Here is an 18,487-nt window from a genome sequence, read left to right on the forward strand (position 1 = left end):
TTCTTTCTTCTTCTCTCTCTCTCTTTCTTTCTTTCTCTCTCTCTTTCTTTCTCTTTCTGTCTTTCTCTCTCTCTTTCTTTCAAGACAGGATCTCACTCTGTCACCCAGAATGGGGTGCAGTAGTATGATCACAGCTTACTGCTCCCTTGACCTCCTGGGCTCAAGCAATCCTCCCACCTCAGCCTCTTAAGTAGCTGGGACTATAGGTACACACTACTATACCTTGCTAATTTAAAACGTTTGTTTTGTAGAGATGGGGGTCTCACTATGTTGCCCCAACTGGGAAGTTAAAACTTTCTAACATAAAAGCGCCTAAAATAAATGGCATCCGCGCCTGTGCTCCCTGTCACTATCTTGCCCTAGCTCGAGGTATTCGATACAGCCCTACCCTTTGCGAGCTCAATTCCCATTCTTGTGCCTGGTTGTTATTTGCTAATGAATAAAGTATTCTTAAGAGCGTATTAACTCATCTAGATCAACCTAAAAGGCTAGTTTCCAACAAGATCCTGAAGGCTAACTGGAAATTAACCTTTCAGGTAATTTTTTTTAAAAAAGAAAGAAAAGAAAAAAGAAGTATTCATATTCATTCATGAGCGCTTGGAGCTCAGGATGCCCTATGGTGGGATTCCTCTTACCAGCAGGTTCTCTGGCTTGATATCCCGGTGGACGATGTTCAGGCTGTGCAGGTATTTGATGGCGCTGGCTAGGTTGTACAGCATCCCGCTGGCGTCTCTCTCTGTGTATTTGTTAGTGGAAGTAATGGCATCAAAAAGGTCTCCCCCCTGAGAAGAGAACAGAAGGTGAAGCAGCGCATTAACAGATGGGCCAGGGGGGCCACCCGCAGAGGCCACTGACAAACCACAAAGGACAGGAAGAATGGGCGTGGAATCTTTGGGTTCCCAAGCACTTTTCCAGCCACTTCCCTCTCAAAGGCCCGAAGGCTTAATAGTGATTTATCTTCCACTACAAAAGCCAGTGGCATTTTCCCCAGAGCTCAAAGAAAGGGGTAAGGTGAGGACTCTCCACCACCAGACACGTGCCATTTCCACAGCTTCCAGCTAGGGGATGAGGAGATGCACCTGGATCTCCAGGGCAGAGGTCTGTGACACATGCAGATCCAGGCGCACGTGCTACCTGCCTCACATTGACTGCCAGCTGGAGTTCAGATTCATAATCCTTAACCTCCTCCAATGAGAAACAGGTAATACCGTGAACTGCACAGTGAAAATGTCCTACTGCCTAGTGAAATGATTAAGATGCACACACACACACACGTGCGCACACACACACACACACAATCCCCTTCAAACGCTAGATTTAGCTCTCTGGGAGTGGGTGTAGTGTTTTCTTTTTCAATACTGTGCTTCTTTGTAAGGAACAGAGAAAAGGACCAGAAACTGTCATTTCAAAGATGAGAGAGAAAAGGAGGGAGGAAGATTGGGACATTTCAAAGAAAGTTTTCTAGGACTGTTATTCATTTGAACTTTTCTTTCCCTGGTACCTTTTTAAATATATTGCTCTTTGGTAAAATGGAATGATTTTTAAGTTCCAGACTAAGTTCCATTTATTCAAAACCCTTTGGTAGAATTGGGTCTGGTTTACTAGCAATATGCGCATCATTCTTGCCTATAGTGCACCAAACCGCCACACACAGGAGCCCACTGTGCTGGTCTGTTACTCAGTGTGCTCAGGAACTCAGTGTTTCTCCATAAAACAGCTAAAGCAAAAGGCGGCTGCTGTAGGCTGATGATTTTCAAACCTGCCCCTCGGGCCTGGGCCCTCTGCGCCCCATCACTGTCCACGCTGGAGGCTTCTCTCGCTGTCCCCAAAGCTGCAATAGTTCTCAAACGAAGCACACAGTTTTTTTCAAAACGAATAATTTTTTCAACTTTCTGCTTCTTGCAAAGGTAAGGCTGCCACACATAGGCCTTCAGGTTGTCCCCGCACCACTTGATGAGGTGGGATAGTCAACCGTGGTCTATGTGAACAGCACCCCTAGAGTTCCACCATAGGGCTTGTGTGGCTGTATATGGAGACCCTACAAAGATTCCACCAGTCCCAGTTATCTGGGCTCCTGGCATCTTGTAAACTCCTTTTTTATAAGAGGCAAGGTCTTGCTTTGTCACCCAGGCTGGAGTGCAGTGGCACAGTCACGGCTCACTGCAGTCCTAGACTCCTGGGCTCAAGTGATCCTCCTGTCTCAGCTTCCCGAGTAGCTGGAACCACAGGAGCACGCCGCCATGCCTGGTTAATTATTATTATTATATTTTGTAGAGATGGGGCCTCACTTTGTTGCCCAGGCTGGTCTCCAACTCCTGGCCTCAAGTGATCCTCCTGCCTTGGCCCCCCAAAGTGCTGGGATTACAGGTGTGAGCCACTACCTCTGGCTCCTCTCTTCTTTGTCCTCATCAATGCAGTCAACAGGTCCTCTCTGTCCTTTCTTTGACACGTTTCTCCTTCGCAGCCATCTGGGCCTTCCTACTCCACCGAACGCTCCTGTTGCCTCATCCTGGGTTGTTGTCATGTGGTCTCACAGCCCGCTCTGCTTCCTTCTGTGAGCTCTTTATCCAAAGCACCCTGCACACCGACTGTTACCTTCCCACACATCACGTCGCTGTTTTCTTTCTGTCTTCAAGAAATCACCCTTCTTTTCCCACAGCCGAAAGGAGGAGGCTTTCTATGTTCCGCCCCAACCTTCATTCCACCCTGATTAATTTCCTCTCTTGCTGCGGCTTAAAATAGTGACCCTCATGCTCCAGGATATTTCTTGCCTAGCCACCCAAACAGGCTGTCCTCACGACAGCCCCTTCCTGAAGTGCCCCCTCCCCTCCCCTTCAGTTTTCTAACTCCTGTTGCTCTCTCAGGTCCCAGCTGCAGGCCCAAGTCCTCCACGAGGCCTGCCTTCCTCTGAACACAGAGGCAGCCTGCACAGGCACTGCCTCTGGCAGGCAGAAGTCTAAAGCCCTGCACCTGATGAGTATGGAATTTCATTCTCATTAACTGCTGGTCCACTCACTGCCTTCTGGAACATAGACCTTGCTTGTCTGAGGGCTTCAGGCATCCTTTGGCACACTACTGGGCCTTGAGTGTTTCAGATGCACACCCCAACCACAGGTCTCAGGGGAAAGTCATGGGAGTCTTTCAAGTCAAGCCCAGGGCTGGCCTTCACTTCCCTGGGAAGCTTCTAGAGCTGGCCTCGGGGCATTCTGGGTGAGATTAAATCGAAGGGTATGATCTGGCAGCAAAACTGAGGGTCCCAGTGCTGGGCTATGTAGATCTTCTATGACCTTTTTAGGGTGTGTTGGTGATGCAGAGAGAATTCACAAAGGCAGTTTAATGCAATGAGGACCTTACCATAGTCACCTACCAAGCACACGAGTCAGACTAAGATTTCCCACAAAATGTCTTCATGAGCCTTTGCCATCTTCAAATTTCATTTAGTCTTGGCACTCCAAAAATCAGCTAACAACGAGGGTCAATCAATAATAACAGGGGGTCATCAAATTCTAACAGCATGCAGAAGGACAACAGAATGGCTTGACGTTGTTAGTTTAAAAATTACCATTGCTGTAAAAAGACTCCTTCATGGCTGGGTGGGGTGGCTCAAGCCTGTAAATCCCAGCACTTTGGGAGGCCGAGGCGGGTGGATCACGAGGTCAAGAGATTGAGACCATCCTAACCGACATGGTGAAACCCCGTCTCTACTAAAAATACAAAAATTAGCTGGGCGTGGTGGCACACACCTGTAGTCCCAATTACTCAGGAGGCTGAGGCAGGAGAATTGCCTGAACCCGGTAGGTAGGTGGAGGTTGCAGTGAGCCGAGATTGTGCCACTGCATTCCAGCCTGGCGCCTGGCGACTGGCGACAGAGTGAAACTGTGTCTCAGAAAAAAAAAAAAAAAAAGACTCCTTCATACCAGGGAAAGTATACTTGACAATGGTGGTCAAAAGATAATTTGATAATAAAGCACCAATAGGGAAATCTTCATATTTTTTCTTTATTCAAATGAAATCAACTTTTCTTTAGAGGAATAACAGTTTAGCATTTTTACTTTCTTCAACCTCAAACGTGACAAAAAACCTTGTTGCTACAAGCAAGCCCCCATTCTTTGAAAGAAACAAGTCCTAATTTGAAGTAGACTAAAAATAGATTTCACCTATAAATACAAATAATCACTAAGTTTAAAAAAATGCCCATACGTCTAAGGTGAAGCAACTCTGAATAACAAAAGCTTAAAGAGCCTAGAATGAACATTTTTCATATTATCACAGATTAGCTTATTAAATACTTTCCTTGTATTGAATTTTTAAAAGAGAAAACATCACATTGAAAAGTCAGCAGTGTGGGGATTCCAAACATGCCCTGGGAGCCTGAGGCTCCCCCGACGGTGCTCACAGCTGATGCAGAAGGCACTGTAACCAATGACAACATTCTCCAACTAAGGTGGACATTACTTAAACCTTCAGTTTGATGAATATACTAGAAAAGACCTGAGAACAAGACAGCTTCATGAAAATGAAGCATTCCATTTTTTAAAACTTCTAATTCCTGAAATGTCAAATGTATAGAAGGAGACAGCAGGTAAGAGACCACTCACCTCCATTCAACCATCCTCAACACGTGGCTCTCCCCATAGTCTATGTTTTCAGAGAGTAAGAAGGTAATTTTATGTGACAGGATGAGATTACGACATTCACTGAAAGGCAGTACGCCACGCACATCATTATTAGGACCGTGCTATTTTCCTATTATGTTGGTGAATAAAAGTTTAAAGCTTGTTTTTACAAGGTGGCTGGTACCTTTGAACATAGTTCATGGAAAAGTGAACGATCTTCCATTACAACAACAATAGCAATCGTACCTAAAGCTTTGTGTGTCACACAAATGGGTGGAAGCCATCTCTTCACCCCCATGATAACACCATTAAGGAGGTCTTCTTAGTATTCTCACTTTACATATGCTGAAACTGAGACATGAAGAGGTAGACCCAAGGTCATGGGCCTCTTTGCGCCAAAGCTGGGACTTGAGCCCTGTGTACAGTTCTCTTGTGAACATTCCTAATCACTGGCCAATGTGCAGAAATGAGAACCTGAATACTGATGGGGGAAGCTAGGGGCCAGAACTTTAGAATATAGACAAGCACGGTGCCATCAGTAAAGGCTTACTTTATTTCCCAAAATACACACCTTTACTAATTCCATGACAAGGTACAGTTCAGTTGGCACATCCATCTCTTCAATCAGAAGAACGATATTGGGATGCTTCACTCTTCTTAAAATAGATACTTCATTCTGGATCATGTGCTCCTGTCCAAAAGAAAAGTTATCTTCATCAACTTCCATAAAACATATGAAGGGCTAACTCAAATGAGTACAACTATCGTTGTATATACCCTTACATAGTATACTAAAGCATTTTGGTAAAATGTACTGAGCATATCTTATATTCTGATATAAGACATAGCCTAGAATTGCAATAGATGTGGAGGTCCTTACATAATGCTTGTAAATTCAGAACCTATCACGGTAACTACGGTTTCATAGCAAAGAATGGGATGAAACTTAGATCACATGAGGAAGGGAAGAGAGTAAACAAACAAAAAGATAAGGAAGAGAAATCATACCTAATCATTCCAAATAACTTGTATCCCAGGGATATATATAACGTTATATTCTAGTAAGTGTATAACATTCGATTCCACCAAAAGTCAACCCTTAGGGTGAACTTATGTTTATTTGGGAGCTGATCTGTGTGTTTCTTTTGACCTCTTAAACACTATCTCATAAGAACAAATTTTATACATACTTTGCCTCGACATTTGCTTTTCTTGATAATTTTCAGAGCATACTCTCTAGCAGTCGACCTGCAAAGAGAACGTTTGTGTTTTTAAAATAAAGCTTAACTTCCAATCCATTGAATTATGTTGTCAGGAAATCAGTTTCCTACCCTGTAGATCGTGCCTCATATTGTAAGTATTTTGTGAAAAGCTTTCCTTTCCTTTTTTTTTTTTTTTTTTAACAAACAAATACGTAAATGTTTATGGACTGACCAAGTGTAAGGAGAGTAAGTCTGCTGGCATAGAGAAACCTTGGGCTGTTTATGTTGCCATGCGTGCAATAAAAACACTAGCACTGGCACGTGGTTTCTTGAGTTGCCCACTTGGCCCTCTTCCAAGCGTACTTTTCTTCCTTTTCTTACAGTGGAAAGCTTTTTATTAAACTTCCACTCCTGCTCTGAAAACAAAACGATAGCATTGCTACTGCGTCTTCCTCCCGCTGCCAGGCTGTTCTTCCCTCCCCTTCCCTCTGAAGGGATGTAGCCGCGGCCTAAAGCAGAGATGAGTTTCCGCCCTTCCCCTTGCCTCAAGTCTCTCTTGAGGTTCTCTATCCACCCAGAGCACCTGTGACAGTCTTCGGAATGTTCACGCAATCACACTGAAGACTCTAGAGAAAGCAGGTCGTGCACTTTACACCTCAGTTCAGTGTGACAGCCTGTGTGAGTTCCACGGAGAACTCTTGGATGACATGGTCAAGGTGTAGGTGTAGAGAAAGGGGTAAAAATCTATTTCAGAGCTTCCTGGGACCCCTGGGCCCTTTTATGGGCTGTCTCATTTCATTGAAAGAAACTGCAGGAAACAGTGAAAATCCACTCACTTCCCAAAGCCACATGGCAGCATTAGAATCGGACTCTCAGTTCTCGAGGCCCCTGCTCCCTGCATAGCACAGTCAACACCATCCGTCCTCTGTGACAGGTGTACGAAGAAGGATTTAGTCCTATCGCCTCCTTTAAACAGTTTCCTAACTTAACTTGTGCTAACATTTCTAAGATACTGTAGTAAAAACACAAGAACGGGTCTATGAAAGGGCACGATGCATACTTCATAATCATAGCGAACCATGACTTCACAAGCATTGCTGGTTTATTTCTGGTGTGAAATCAAGAGAGCCTAGCTTTTTACCTACAGATAAAAGCCAATTTTATGGATCCAATGGACACAAATAGCAATAAGGTTAATTACGAACACGATCTTAAAGTAGGGCTTTAAAATCTTCAGTACGGTGAATTAAATGGGATTTCCCAGTTATATGGTTATAGCAAGAAAATGATTTGCCTTAAAGTGAACCAAAAGGCCAGTCATTAATGTGTTTTGAGGGCATTTTAGAAACTGTTCCGGTCATTTACTTCTAAAAACGCTTCTTCCATGACACTTCCAGGCCTTTTCATGGTGCCAGCCTTCAAAAACAGTGAACACTGAATTATGATTCTATCTGCTGAATAAAATCACAAGATAATGACTTTGAAGCCTCTTTTTCCCACTACAGGGCTTTAGAGTTCAGGTGGTAGAAGGTAAATCCTTTGCTTTGGGGCTGCCTTCCTGCAGATATGCAGCTGTCCAGAAGAATTCCCATGGCTTTCACTCAGGAAGGAAATGCACTTAGAAGCTCAAGGATGCCTCAGCCACTCTGGCCACTCAACAGAGGTTGATCCTTCCACAAAGACTCTGCCGTGGCCGGGCAGAGAGGCCATGATGGAGTGGCAGCCGGGTTGTGACTAAATGCATGGCTTGGTGTGGTAGATGTTCCTAAACACCAGACCACCAGCAAGACTGTGGGTAGAGAAGGAGAAGGCACTTGATAAGAGGTATTTAAAATATTTAACGTTAGAAATTTAAAATGTGGGCTGAGCACGGTGGCTCATGCCTGTAATCCCAGCACTTTGGGAGGCGGCGGTGGGAGGATCACTTGCGGTCAGGAGTTCGAGACCAGCTTGGTCAACATGGCGAAACGCTGACTCTACTAAAAAAGTACAAAAATTAGCCCAGCATGGTGTTGTGTGCTTGTAATTCCAGCTACTTGGGAGGCTGAGGCAGGAGGACTGCCTGAACCTGGGAGTTGGGGGCTACAGTGAGCCGAGACAATGCCACTGTACTCCAGCCTGGGCAACAGAGAAATTTAAGATGTGAGGGCAAATATAAATGAGAAAGTGAAATGATTTCACATGTGAAGAGATTCTTCACATTGTAGAAGCTCTATATCCTACAGGGTCTCTTTAAGTAGCCTCTTCTTAAGAGGTTCCTGTAGAGTTTGTCTGCAAACTTGAAAGTATTTAAGAGGAAAACTAAAAAGCTCAAGTGTTTTGGGATTCTGCTTTTCATAAATCACTAAAAAATTATGATAAAGCAAAACTCAGATTGGAATACATGAGCAATTTCCTAACTGGCTTACATGTCCCATTGGACGGCAGGGAACCTAGACCATTGCACTGCCTGCCTGGACAATCATTGGCAATCCCAGGCAGGTCAGAGAGTGAGAAGAGAGGTTTGTGAGGGTCAAAAATAAAAGCTGGCATTCCCTTCACTACTTCCACAAAGGGGATGGATGGACAGGGCTGTGCTGGTCAAAAGAGAAGGCAGCTTCTTAGCTTGGTGATTCCCCATGTTTGCCATTTGATGCTCTTTTCCCTTGAATGAGTAATTTTAAAGCACTCAACGCCCAGGGCTAGTGTACAGCACAGGAAGGCTGAACCCCCTCTGTAGCCAGACAGACAAGAAGCAGGATTCCCAGTAAGCCAGAGGGTGTGTTGGCTCCCAGCAAGCCAAGGAAGCAGGTTCTGCCCCGAGCCTACAGCTGAGGGCAAGAAGGCAGCAAACTTAGAGCTTACTAGGAACAAAGACCTTGTAGATTTCCACTGTAGAAACTTTCGTAATAGGATTAAACATTCCATTACATCTACTCATATTTTATAGTGGACAACCAGTTCCATAGAGGACTACCAAATGAATGTTGTACCTTTTCTTTCTTGATTCTTCGAGGGCCAAACTATAAAGCCACATAATAAATGCATAATCAAAGCCACATAATAAAATTAATTCCTAGAAGTACAGCTTTAAAGAAAGTAGCTAGTCTAGAAAGTGAGCTTGAAAACACGTGCTAGGACTATATGGGTGTCATAAGAATAAGAATGTAAGTGTCTGCTTCAAGTGAAAACACTTGGCAAGAAATCAAATCTTATATAACAATCTTGCCTTCCTACATACCTCGAACTCTGAGGACTGCTATGCCTGTGTAATTATTCAGCAAGCAGTGGCAAGCAGGGCTCTTGGGTGGATTCAGAGGGGAGCAAGGCCTGATCCTTGTCTTCAAGGCATCTGCATTTGAGCATACTGAGAATACTAGATGATCTGATTGATTACTGGTGAGGAGAATACAGGCCATTTGCCTGTTTTTGAAATTACATTCTTGACCTTCTATAGAACCCTCTTTGCCACAACAAAAACAGCAGCAACAGAACACTTTGCTTCTTCCTTGCCTACGGGAAATCAATTTGTAAGGTTGCCTTCTTATTAAGTGTGACCCAAGGTTAGAGCCCAAACTACTAGAGGGATATTTCCAAATTTTACAAACTTTAATTAAATCTAACTTCTTGAGTTTGTGCAAAAAATGATTCGGAGACAGTTGTCTTATTTAACTTAGTGATTTCCAACTCAGGCCAGTCTTCTGCCCACTGCACCTCTCACCCAGGGACTGTAGCAGAATATTGCCAGAAAAAGAAATGGGCCAGGCATGGTGGTTCACGCCTGTCATCCCAGCACTTTGAGAGGCCAAGGTAGGAGGATCACTTGAGGTCAGGAGTTGGAGACCAGCCTGGGCCACATAGTGAGACCTATCTACAAAAAAAAAAAAAAAAAAAAAAAAAATTCGCTATACCCCTACCTATTCAGAAGGCCAAGGTGGGAGAATGGATCACTCGAGCCCAGGACTCTGAGACTGCAATGAACTATAATCCTGCCACTGCACTCCAGCCTGGGTGACACATTAAGACTATCTCAAAAAAAGGTGGTGGTGTGGAAATGGCTAGCAAAGATTGGGATGCTCTGAGCTAACATGGTTTCTCTTGTGGTGTTGTTTGCTGTGTTTTGAAGGATTTAAAAAAAAGAGTATGTGGAGAAAGAAAAGCAGCTCCCAAGCCCTCCTCTCCCACAGCATTCATTGAATTTCATGGCAATCCTTGTTTGTGGGTAAAGTTCTCTGCATGGGGGCTGTGTGTTGTCTCTCTCTGTAACCCCCAGAAGTGCCCAGCATGGGCCTGAACTAGGAGATGCTCTGCACATGTTGGCTGTGGAAACTCCAGAGGATGGCAGCAGTTAGCACAATGACAGGAATAGCACCCCCATCCCAGCAAAGAGGAGTTAGTAACACATCCTTTGTTTACCAAGTAATCCTAACAAAGCCCAATCTCAGCCTCCTCCATGAAGAGATAACTGCCAAGACCAGAGAGCAGAGAACTGAGGCATCCCATAGTGTCTTGTCAGGCAGCTCCCAAGTGGAAGTTTAGTTTGAATTTGACAAGGGCCCTATAGATCTCAGGAGCCAGAGGCTCCTCAGGAAGGAGAGAAGGAAGAAAAGTAATCAACTAGAGCAGTGATCTAAGCTTCAGCACAAGGCATCTTCCAAATCCCAGTTCTGACAAAAATGTCTTCAAACTATAGACACATAGCTGCTTTGTTGAAGTTATTGAGAATTTTGAAGATGTTCTAGGTGGAAGCAACCCATTTTGGTGACCCTCAGGTCTCAGCTTGTTCTGGTGGGTTTGAGCCTGCTTATGTTTATTGCTAGAGCCAGCAGCTTTGCTGTACACATCTTCAGGCTTATAGGTGCTGGAGGGAGAGAGAGAAGTATCCGCAGCAAGGATTTTAATTCAGCTCTGGTGCCTATATCACTAAGCAATGCCAGCAGTGCAGGTGGGGGAGAGGACCTAGAGTCACCAGGAGCTCCATCCCTGCTCATGACTGTCTCGCCCCTACCTTTGGCTCATGTGGCCATTGGCCCACACAGAGCCAGGAAAGTGAGGGACGAAGGGCACCTCACATCGCGCCCTCTGCTTGTGCTGTGACCTCTCATTACTGCTTTTCTGCTCTTTGAATTTGCTGTGGGGCCTCAATATGCTCCACAAAACAGCTTCAAAGTAGAGCATGTCTCTTCCAGCTGGAGTCACAGTCCACTAACTTCCTTTAGCATGTCCTGGGTGCCCCAGAGGCCGCTCAAGAAATTACTCCTGGAGCATGGGCAGAAATCTAAATGGACCTAGCTGCCAAAGGCTATGCCGGAACAGTACCACAGAAAGACGTCGTTATTGTGTCCACTGTTGTAGACAAATCTTGCCTGTGACAGGATATGATTAGCAGAGGAGGGGCATATTCACCCTTGGTCATACATATTCATCATTCCAAACACGGTAGAATGCACCCGCAAGCAACGTGTGCCATTCACAACATTCTTAGCTCGCTTTTTATTTTCTTGGATCTCTGGAAAATATTAGAAGAATGTTTGTGATACCTCTGGGGAGAGAGGGCACATGCCATATGTCCTCGTTCAGCGGGAGCTGAATACTAACACTTCATAGAGCAATCTGATGTTTAGGTTCTGAAGTTTCATACGGTGAGACCCAAGATGTGAACTCATGCAAAATGAACACTATCCAAGTTAGAAGGAAACCAATTGATTCTGGGTGGAGAAACGGGAAATTCCTACGTGAGAAGACCCGTCCTCTTGGACTAAGACACCAGCCCAATCCAAGGACTAGCTAGGAGAAACAGCACATGCCACCATGTCAGACTTAACAGATGACGGATGCTGGCAAATCACCAGATGCCCCACAGCTCAGAGGCACGGCAATCTGCTAGAAATGGGGTTTTCTGCTTTAGTGGAAATAAAGCTAAAAAGAGCTAGATTTACTATCAGTGAAAGAATCAATGAAATATAAAATTATATAAGCACACATGCATTTGCATGCATGCCTCTATCTATTACTATAAGGATGAGGTTTTCCCAAATTAATTAATCTGATTTGTACAGGGCCAAAGGAATGTGTGTGATTTGGGCTCAGCTAAGGTAGAATCTTACAGGAGACTCCTTATTAGAGGCAGTGGAATAGAGTGGTTAAAAGCATGGTTTTTGGAGCTGGGCTTGGACCTATGTCTTGCTAAGAAGTTCTTAGCTGATTGACCTTGGACACTTAACGTGTCCACGCTTTCTATCTAAAACATTGAGATGACAATACTGATATTATGTAAGTATTGTGTTAATTAAATGAAATGTCCTAAGTGAAGGGCTTTGTGGATAGCTTATGCTCAGTTAAATGAGGCTGCTCCTGCTTTGGGAGGTGTGAGGCCCAGGAATGCAATGGACATTTTCCATGTTTGGCACACGTGTTCCAAATGGCCAAGCTTTGTGGAGAGGTGGAGGGATGAGAGGGAGACAGGAGAAGAGTGGCCTGGCAGTGTGGACTCAGGGATTTTTCAAGCTCCCTATGACTCATGCCCCTCCCTGATGCACAGTGGCTGCTCAGCTGGGTCTGTCACTGTTGGGAATATCCTAGCCTTGCTGACATGCTGGGGTAGAACAAGGTTTGAGATCCACTGCATAAAGGTCACTTAACGAGGGCTCTGCTATCTGAGCTGGGGAAGCACCTTCCAAAGAGCTGCAAGGGGTGCTGGGAGCACATAAGTGGTTACTGGCCAAATGAGGAACCCTCAGGAGATGTGGGGCCCTACAGAGAGACTGCCAGCTCTAATGTGGCATGAACCTGTGCTTCTAAATCAAAGCCCTCCGAAGAGGCAAGGGCCAGATCTTCCAGGCCAAAGCCTTCTCGTCTCTCTTCTCATTTCAGTTGTCCTCTCTGAGCGAGGCTTAGGAGTATGATTCTCAGAGGATTGAGAATGGGCGGCTGGGTGCGGTGGCTGAGGCCTGTAATCCCAGCACTTTGGGAGGCCGAGGTGGGTGGATCGCAAGGTCAAGAGATCGAGACCATCCTGGCCAACGTGGTGAAACCCCACCTCTACAAAAATACAAAAATTAGCTGGGTCTGGTGGCTCGTGTCTATAGTCACAGTTACTTGGGAGGCTCAAGCAGGAGAATTGCTTGAACCTGGGAGGTGGAGACTGCCATGAGCCAAGATCGCACCACTGCACTCCAGCCTGGTGACAGAGTGAGGAGACTCTGTCTCAAAAAAAAAAAAAAAGAAAAGAATGGGCAGAAAGGTGACAAGGAAGTGTGTACACCCCAGGTCAGCCCCCAGAAAGCCAGAGGACACAGTCCCTCAAAGAATGAGGCAAGTTCCCCTGACGTTTCACTATTCCTCCCACCCAGCTCTGAGGAGAAGCTGCTGGCTCACCAGGTCCCCTAAACCAAGCAGCTGCCCAGGAAAAGAAATCCAAACTGGATACTGAGTGGAGGGCTTAAGGCCACCGTAGCTGGGTTGTAACTGCACTAGTTGTCACTTCTCCGTCTAGTAGCCACCAGCTAACGTCCCCGATTAGGTATTGAGAACCTCAGGATAAACCCTTCCCTTTAGCCCACAGAGTACCAGGCTCATTTATTTTAATCCATCTTAATGTATTAAACGCCACTTCTGTTGGGGTCAGTACGTATGCATTTTAAAGCTTTTCAAGATGATTGTTTATGTATTTCATCTTATGCTAGTATGCATTACAGACATAAACCCTCACAAGAATTTTCTGACCTCTACAAAATATGTCATAAAAAATGTGTGAGAAAAACTATTCAATATAGTTTTTAACAACATTAAAAGGCTTACCTGAAAGAGCTGGCAATGTTTCTCTGAGTACATTTAAAAAAAAAACTCAAAGTCTTTAATTTATAGATTGTCCCCAGGTATCACTATATTTTTCAAATCTGTTGTGAGATGGGTCTTTCTTTTTCCAAAAATTCTTTTGCATCTGGGGTTGAGACATTAACTTACTCCATATGTGCCACAGACTGGAAATAGAGACACGGTCTTGGAAAACATAACGCCAAATGTTACCTTTTAAGTTTGATGCAAATGACATCTTTCTCACCTTTCTACACACTCCTTGACAACAGCAAAATTTCCATCCCCTATTGTTCTTCCAACTTTATATCGTTCTGTGATTGTAGCTGGAATCTGGAAGCCTTCCTCCGACACTTCTGAAAGAATCATTAATACTTTTTTATTGGTAGAAAAGAGAACACAGATGTTGCACAAGGAAACAGTTAAAAGTATCATCTAATAGACTGGAATGGATTCAGAATCAATATGTCATTCTCTTTGCTGAGAGGCAATGGCCTCCCTCCCTTGCTGACATTGTATATACTCAACAGTTTGTACTAAGACAAATGATAAAATAAAAAGAAACGTCAGGGGTCCACCCCACCTATATAAGAGAAACTTGGTTTTCTGATATGCCATGGGGATTCTCAGGAGGAAGTTTTGCTCTTTTTCCTTCATGCCAATTTGATCAATAGTATTTACCGAATACCCATTGTGTACAGAGAAATGACATTCCCATGTATGATGCAGGAGGAAACTGCAGTTTGCAAGGGACTCTGGGCTGCTTGACATTGTACAAGCATGAAAATTGCCTGCTGTTTGGACACTTAGTTTAACTACATCCTGAAATGGAAATCTCCATAAAATTCCGTATGAACTAAGCACTGACGGCCACCCGTCCTCAGTATCAATGAGCAGACTTTAGACAAATGTTCTCACCAGCAACCTGCGCAGCAGATGTTGAGTTAAAATTACAATATCTATTATGTCTGTGAATGGAACAGTTTTGTAGTTTCAATTATGTGAGTGCCACTAACACAACACATTTTCCCCCTGAAAATGCATTTCGAAATATTTTACAAATGCCTAATAATTCTTTAAATATCTAAGGCCATAAAACTAAATAAGCCACAGTTGGGTCATGTAAATATATTGGATAACCTTTAACATCTTGAGGGTGTAAAAAGCCTTTTATAGCTGGGTTCTAAAATGTACATGCTTTAAAGTGATAAATCCCAGCTCTCCCTGAGGCAACCTGAATACAAAATGTGATGGAAGCCTCCTGTGTTTTCTGAATGTACTCCTCTTCTGACCTTTCATCATAAACTGAGACTAAACATTTCTCTTCAGAATATAACTTTAGATGGTGAATGGGCTTTCTTGGTAGTTTTTGTATTCACACTTGCTCTGTATTGTTGGAGACTCATAATCAAAGGGAGACTCATAATCATCAGATATCTGCATGAGGGCCTTCTTGATTTATGATGATAGTCAGTTGGCAACAATCTGAATTTTAGAGTGGATGAAATTTCGGAAAAATGTTGAACAAATGTAGAACATTGGCTGCTGCTACTTGTCCTTGGCATTGGTGCAGCCTTTTCACCCCTTTATAAGTGACGTTTCCCTCTTACCCTGCTAGAAGTCATCCAGATGGCATCTAGAATAAAGTGAGGGCTGGAGCCAATCCCCCAACCCCACCTCACCCCTCTAAAGAAGCCACAATTTTACCTAGGTTTGAAGGACTCCGCCAGGGGACTTTGTCAACTGTAAGAACCCAGACTTACAAAAAAGCTCCAGATGACACAATCTTAAGGCTCTTTACTATGTGGCTAAGAAAGGGACCATCTTTGGCTGTTGGGTATAAGTGTGACCCTCCTGGCGGAAAATGGAAGAAGGTACTTTCATCCTGCCTGCCGGTGGGAGCATTTACTGAGACATCCATTCAAAGCATATGGCTTGGGATTTTTTTCCCCTGACTATTCATAAAAGGTACCTTTTCTCACTTTTGGTTAAGAAGGATCAGCCAGGTTGGGTTCAGTGGCTCATGCCTGTAATCCCAGCACTTTGGGAGGCCAAGGCAGGTGGATCACTTGAGGCCAGGGGTTTGAGACCAGCCTGGCCAACATGGCAAAATCCCATTTCTACTAAAAATACCAAAAAATTAGCCAGTTATGGTGGCAGGCACCTATAATCCCAGTTACTTAGAAGGCTGACGCAGGAGAACCACTTGAACCTGGGAGGTGGAGGTTGCGGTAAGCCTAGGTAACACCATTGCACTCCAGCCTGAGAGACAGAGTGAGACTCCATCTCAAAAAAAAGAAAAAGAAAAAAAAAAAAGGCTTAGCCAAAGGCTTAAATCAAGAATCATTTCATTTCATTAGAAGAATACAAAATACATTGGAACAAAAGAGACTTCTAGGTGGCTAAATTTCATACTTCTGGAAATACAAAAAATTCTGATGTTCTGATGTTGCATTGTAGTCAGAAAATAATTATACTATAAATCGCATATTTCACTTAATATAATAAAAGCACTTCCCAAAGGGTACTTTTTTGGGAAAAAATTAAATCATATCATTTAAAACAAAGAAGAGAAGCTGATTCTTTAACAGTGGCTTGATGGTATCACGTTTATCTTTTCCAAATACTTCCCTACAGTTGATTTGAACCTGGTAACGGCCTTCAGGGAGGAAATAGGTGTGATTCACAGTCTCCATTTCACAGGAGGGGAACTAAGATGCAGAAAGTTGAAGATGCTTGTCCAAAACAAGCCAGTGAGCTAATGAAAAAGTCAGTTCTGGAATCCTGATCATTTGACCACATCACAGAGACATTCTGCAGTGAATTAGCTCAAGGATATTTTTGCAATTTCCACCAATTAATTCTTTTTGTAAAACCATATTTTAATATATTGAGTTCACTTAATTTAGAGTACATCTGGGAGACTACAACAGTCAAAAGAATAAACTGTCTAAATTTGAATGGTCTTTGTTCACTAAAAGAAACACTAAAAACAGAGTTTGGGAAAACAAAGGCAGCCACGATCCCAGCTACCCCCTCTTATTTATCCCCTCTTATTTCCAAAGCAGCCAATAGCTGGCCTTCTTAGGATACATATGCCCTCAGAGGATGTGAAATGCCTCTGAAATATACCAGCCTCCCCTCCTATTCTCACAGAGTTGATACCAATCCCTGGTGGGCACCATTATTCAACCCTATCCCCTTGTGATTGACCCTCAGGAGCTGCTTAGCCTGGTCTATTTCATTCTGCTTGAGAAGCTACAGTTTCTTGGAGTAAATTTAGCCAACCCATCCTCTGCCTCCTCAGATACCAAGTCCCAAGCTCATCACCTTCTCCAGGGCCATCGTTCTCATCCATTGAGCTGCAGACTTTGGTGGATGCAAGTGAAGTAGAGGAGCCGCCATGCTGAGAGCTCTGTAGGAGAACAGAAACAGATAGTTCAATAACTGGGTGAGAGAGCCCACGTCTCCAGGGGCCATGCCCAGCCCGGAATCTCAGGACAAAGCTTTGCCCATACTAGGGAGGATTTGATCTTGACACTTGGAAAAAGAGGTCCTCAGCATGTTCAATTGGGGCCACACCTCCCTCTCTCCCTATTGACCAATAATTATTATAGACTATGACAACAGGATCAAGCTAGTTACTGTGAACTTCAATGTTCCATGACTTCTTATTCCTTTTGCTCAAAATCAGGGTCCTTTAGCTCACTGTTTGGATTTGGCAGATTTCAGACATCTCACCTCACTCTTCCACAGTCTATCGGCAAATGGCCCTCAAATGTGGCACCATTCTGATCCCATCCACTATTTTTTTCTATTTTTCCAGTGGAAAAGATTTCTCTTCAGTTGGTTTTAATAAAATATCGTTAAAAAAAATTAAATGGTCTACCTTACCACAACTTAAGGAGAAAGATTAAAGGCTAGGGTTGTTATTTCCATTTTGAGATCAAAACATAAGGACTGAGTAGGTTACTGTTTGTTAAATGTTGCATAATAAGTCTGAAGTGAAGACAAGAATAAAAGCCTAGGCCCTGTAGTTTTGTTTGATTTCGACCGAAAACCCATAAAAGCAAACAGGGTAATAACTGTGTGAGAGAGCTCAGAGGACAAAACAGTACCAAATATTTAATATTACGATTGGCTATGGGGCAGTACTTTAACAATGAATGTTTCCATCTCTGCATCTATTTCCTGCGAAAACAATTTGCACATTTCAATGCTATTTCTAAATAGTGAACACAGCTTGTCCTAAAAGATCTTCCTTCTGTTTCCCTGGGTTTATCCACTTGGTTGGCCTGATGGGAGCAGGAGGCGGTGAGGGGGCGGGCGGCATTGGCTCATGGTGCCGGCTGTCTGTGGAGCAGAGAGAAGGGAAAGAGCATCTGTAGTTGAATTAATAATGAAGAGGTGGCGAGAAGCAAAGCTGACCTATTTTTCCTCTGCTTACCTGTTTCCCTTCCACCTCCTCCCCATCCCATTCAGCCTTAAAGTATGTACAAAGTAGGAGGAAAGAGAGGTTTGACACAATTTCATTATGCTCTACAGTATCCTACCTAAGAGATTCAAAGATTTTAGTTTTCATTAAAAAGATTCATATAGTCGGGGAAATGCTGCCTAAGTCACTGCAGAGCCATCAGAGTCAAACATCACAGAACATCTTCCTGGGTGTAACCACGATGAGCATATCCCATCGGCCAAGTTCATCAAGGCTCACAGTTGACACCATTGGGATGACAGTTGTTAAAGTAATAGCAATAGTACATCTGCTTTCCTACAGAATGGTCTAGAAGTTTGGTGATGACTCTTGTACACCCCTGAATACCAGTTTGTATAATGTGCCCATTATTTCGCAATATCATAAAAATTGCCCCTCAG

The 18,487-nt window shown here is 43.7% G+C and overlaps 1 protein-coding gene across 5 annotated transcripts in view; it reads right to left on the reverse strand.

The window, feature by feature from the left end:
* The window catches only part of DCLK1 (doublecortin like kinase 1), a 357,933-nt gene that overhangs the window by 53,035 nt on the left and 286,411 nt on the right, over positions 1-18,487 (reverse strand). For all 5 annotated transcript variants that reach the window (XM_032294456.1, XM_032294457.1, XM_032294458.1 and 2 more), the window contains 5 exons: positions 16,943-17,027; positions 13,860-13,968; positions 5,807-5,864; positions 5,188-5,307; positions 636-782 (listed from right to left, as the gene is read on the reverse strand). In XM_032294456.1, the coding sequence (XP_032150347.1) occupies positions 636-782; positions 5,188-5,307; positions 5,807-5,864; positions 13,860-13,968; positions 16,943-17,027 (519 nt within the window). The remainder of the gene's footprint in view (positions 1-635; positions 783-5,187; positions 5,308-5,806; positions 5,865-13,859; positions 13,969-16,942; positions 17,028-18,487) is intronic.

Source organism: Sapajus apella, unplaced genomic scaffold (assembly GCF_009761245.1).
Source record: "Sapajus apella isolate SASKATOON/1434 unplaced genomic scaffold, GSC_monkey_1.0 scaffold32, whole genome shotgun sequence".
Taxonomy (NCBI): Eukaryota; Metazoa; Chordata; class Mammalia; order Primates; family Cebidae; genus Sapajus; species Sapajus apella.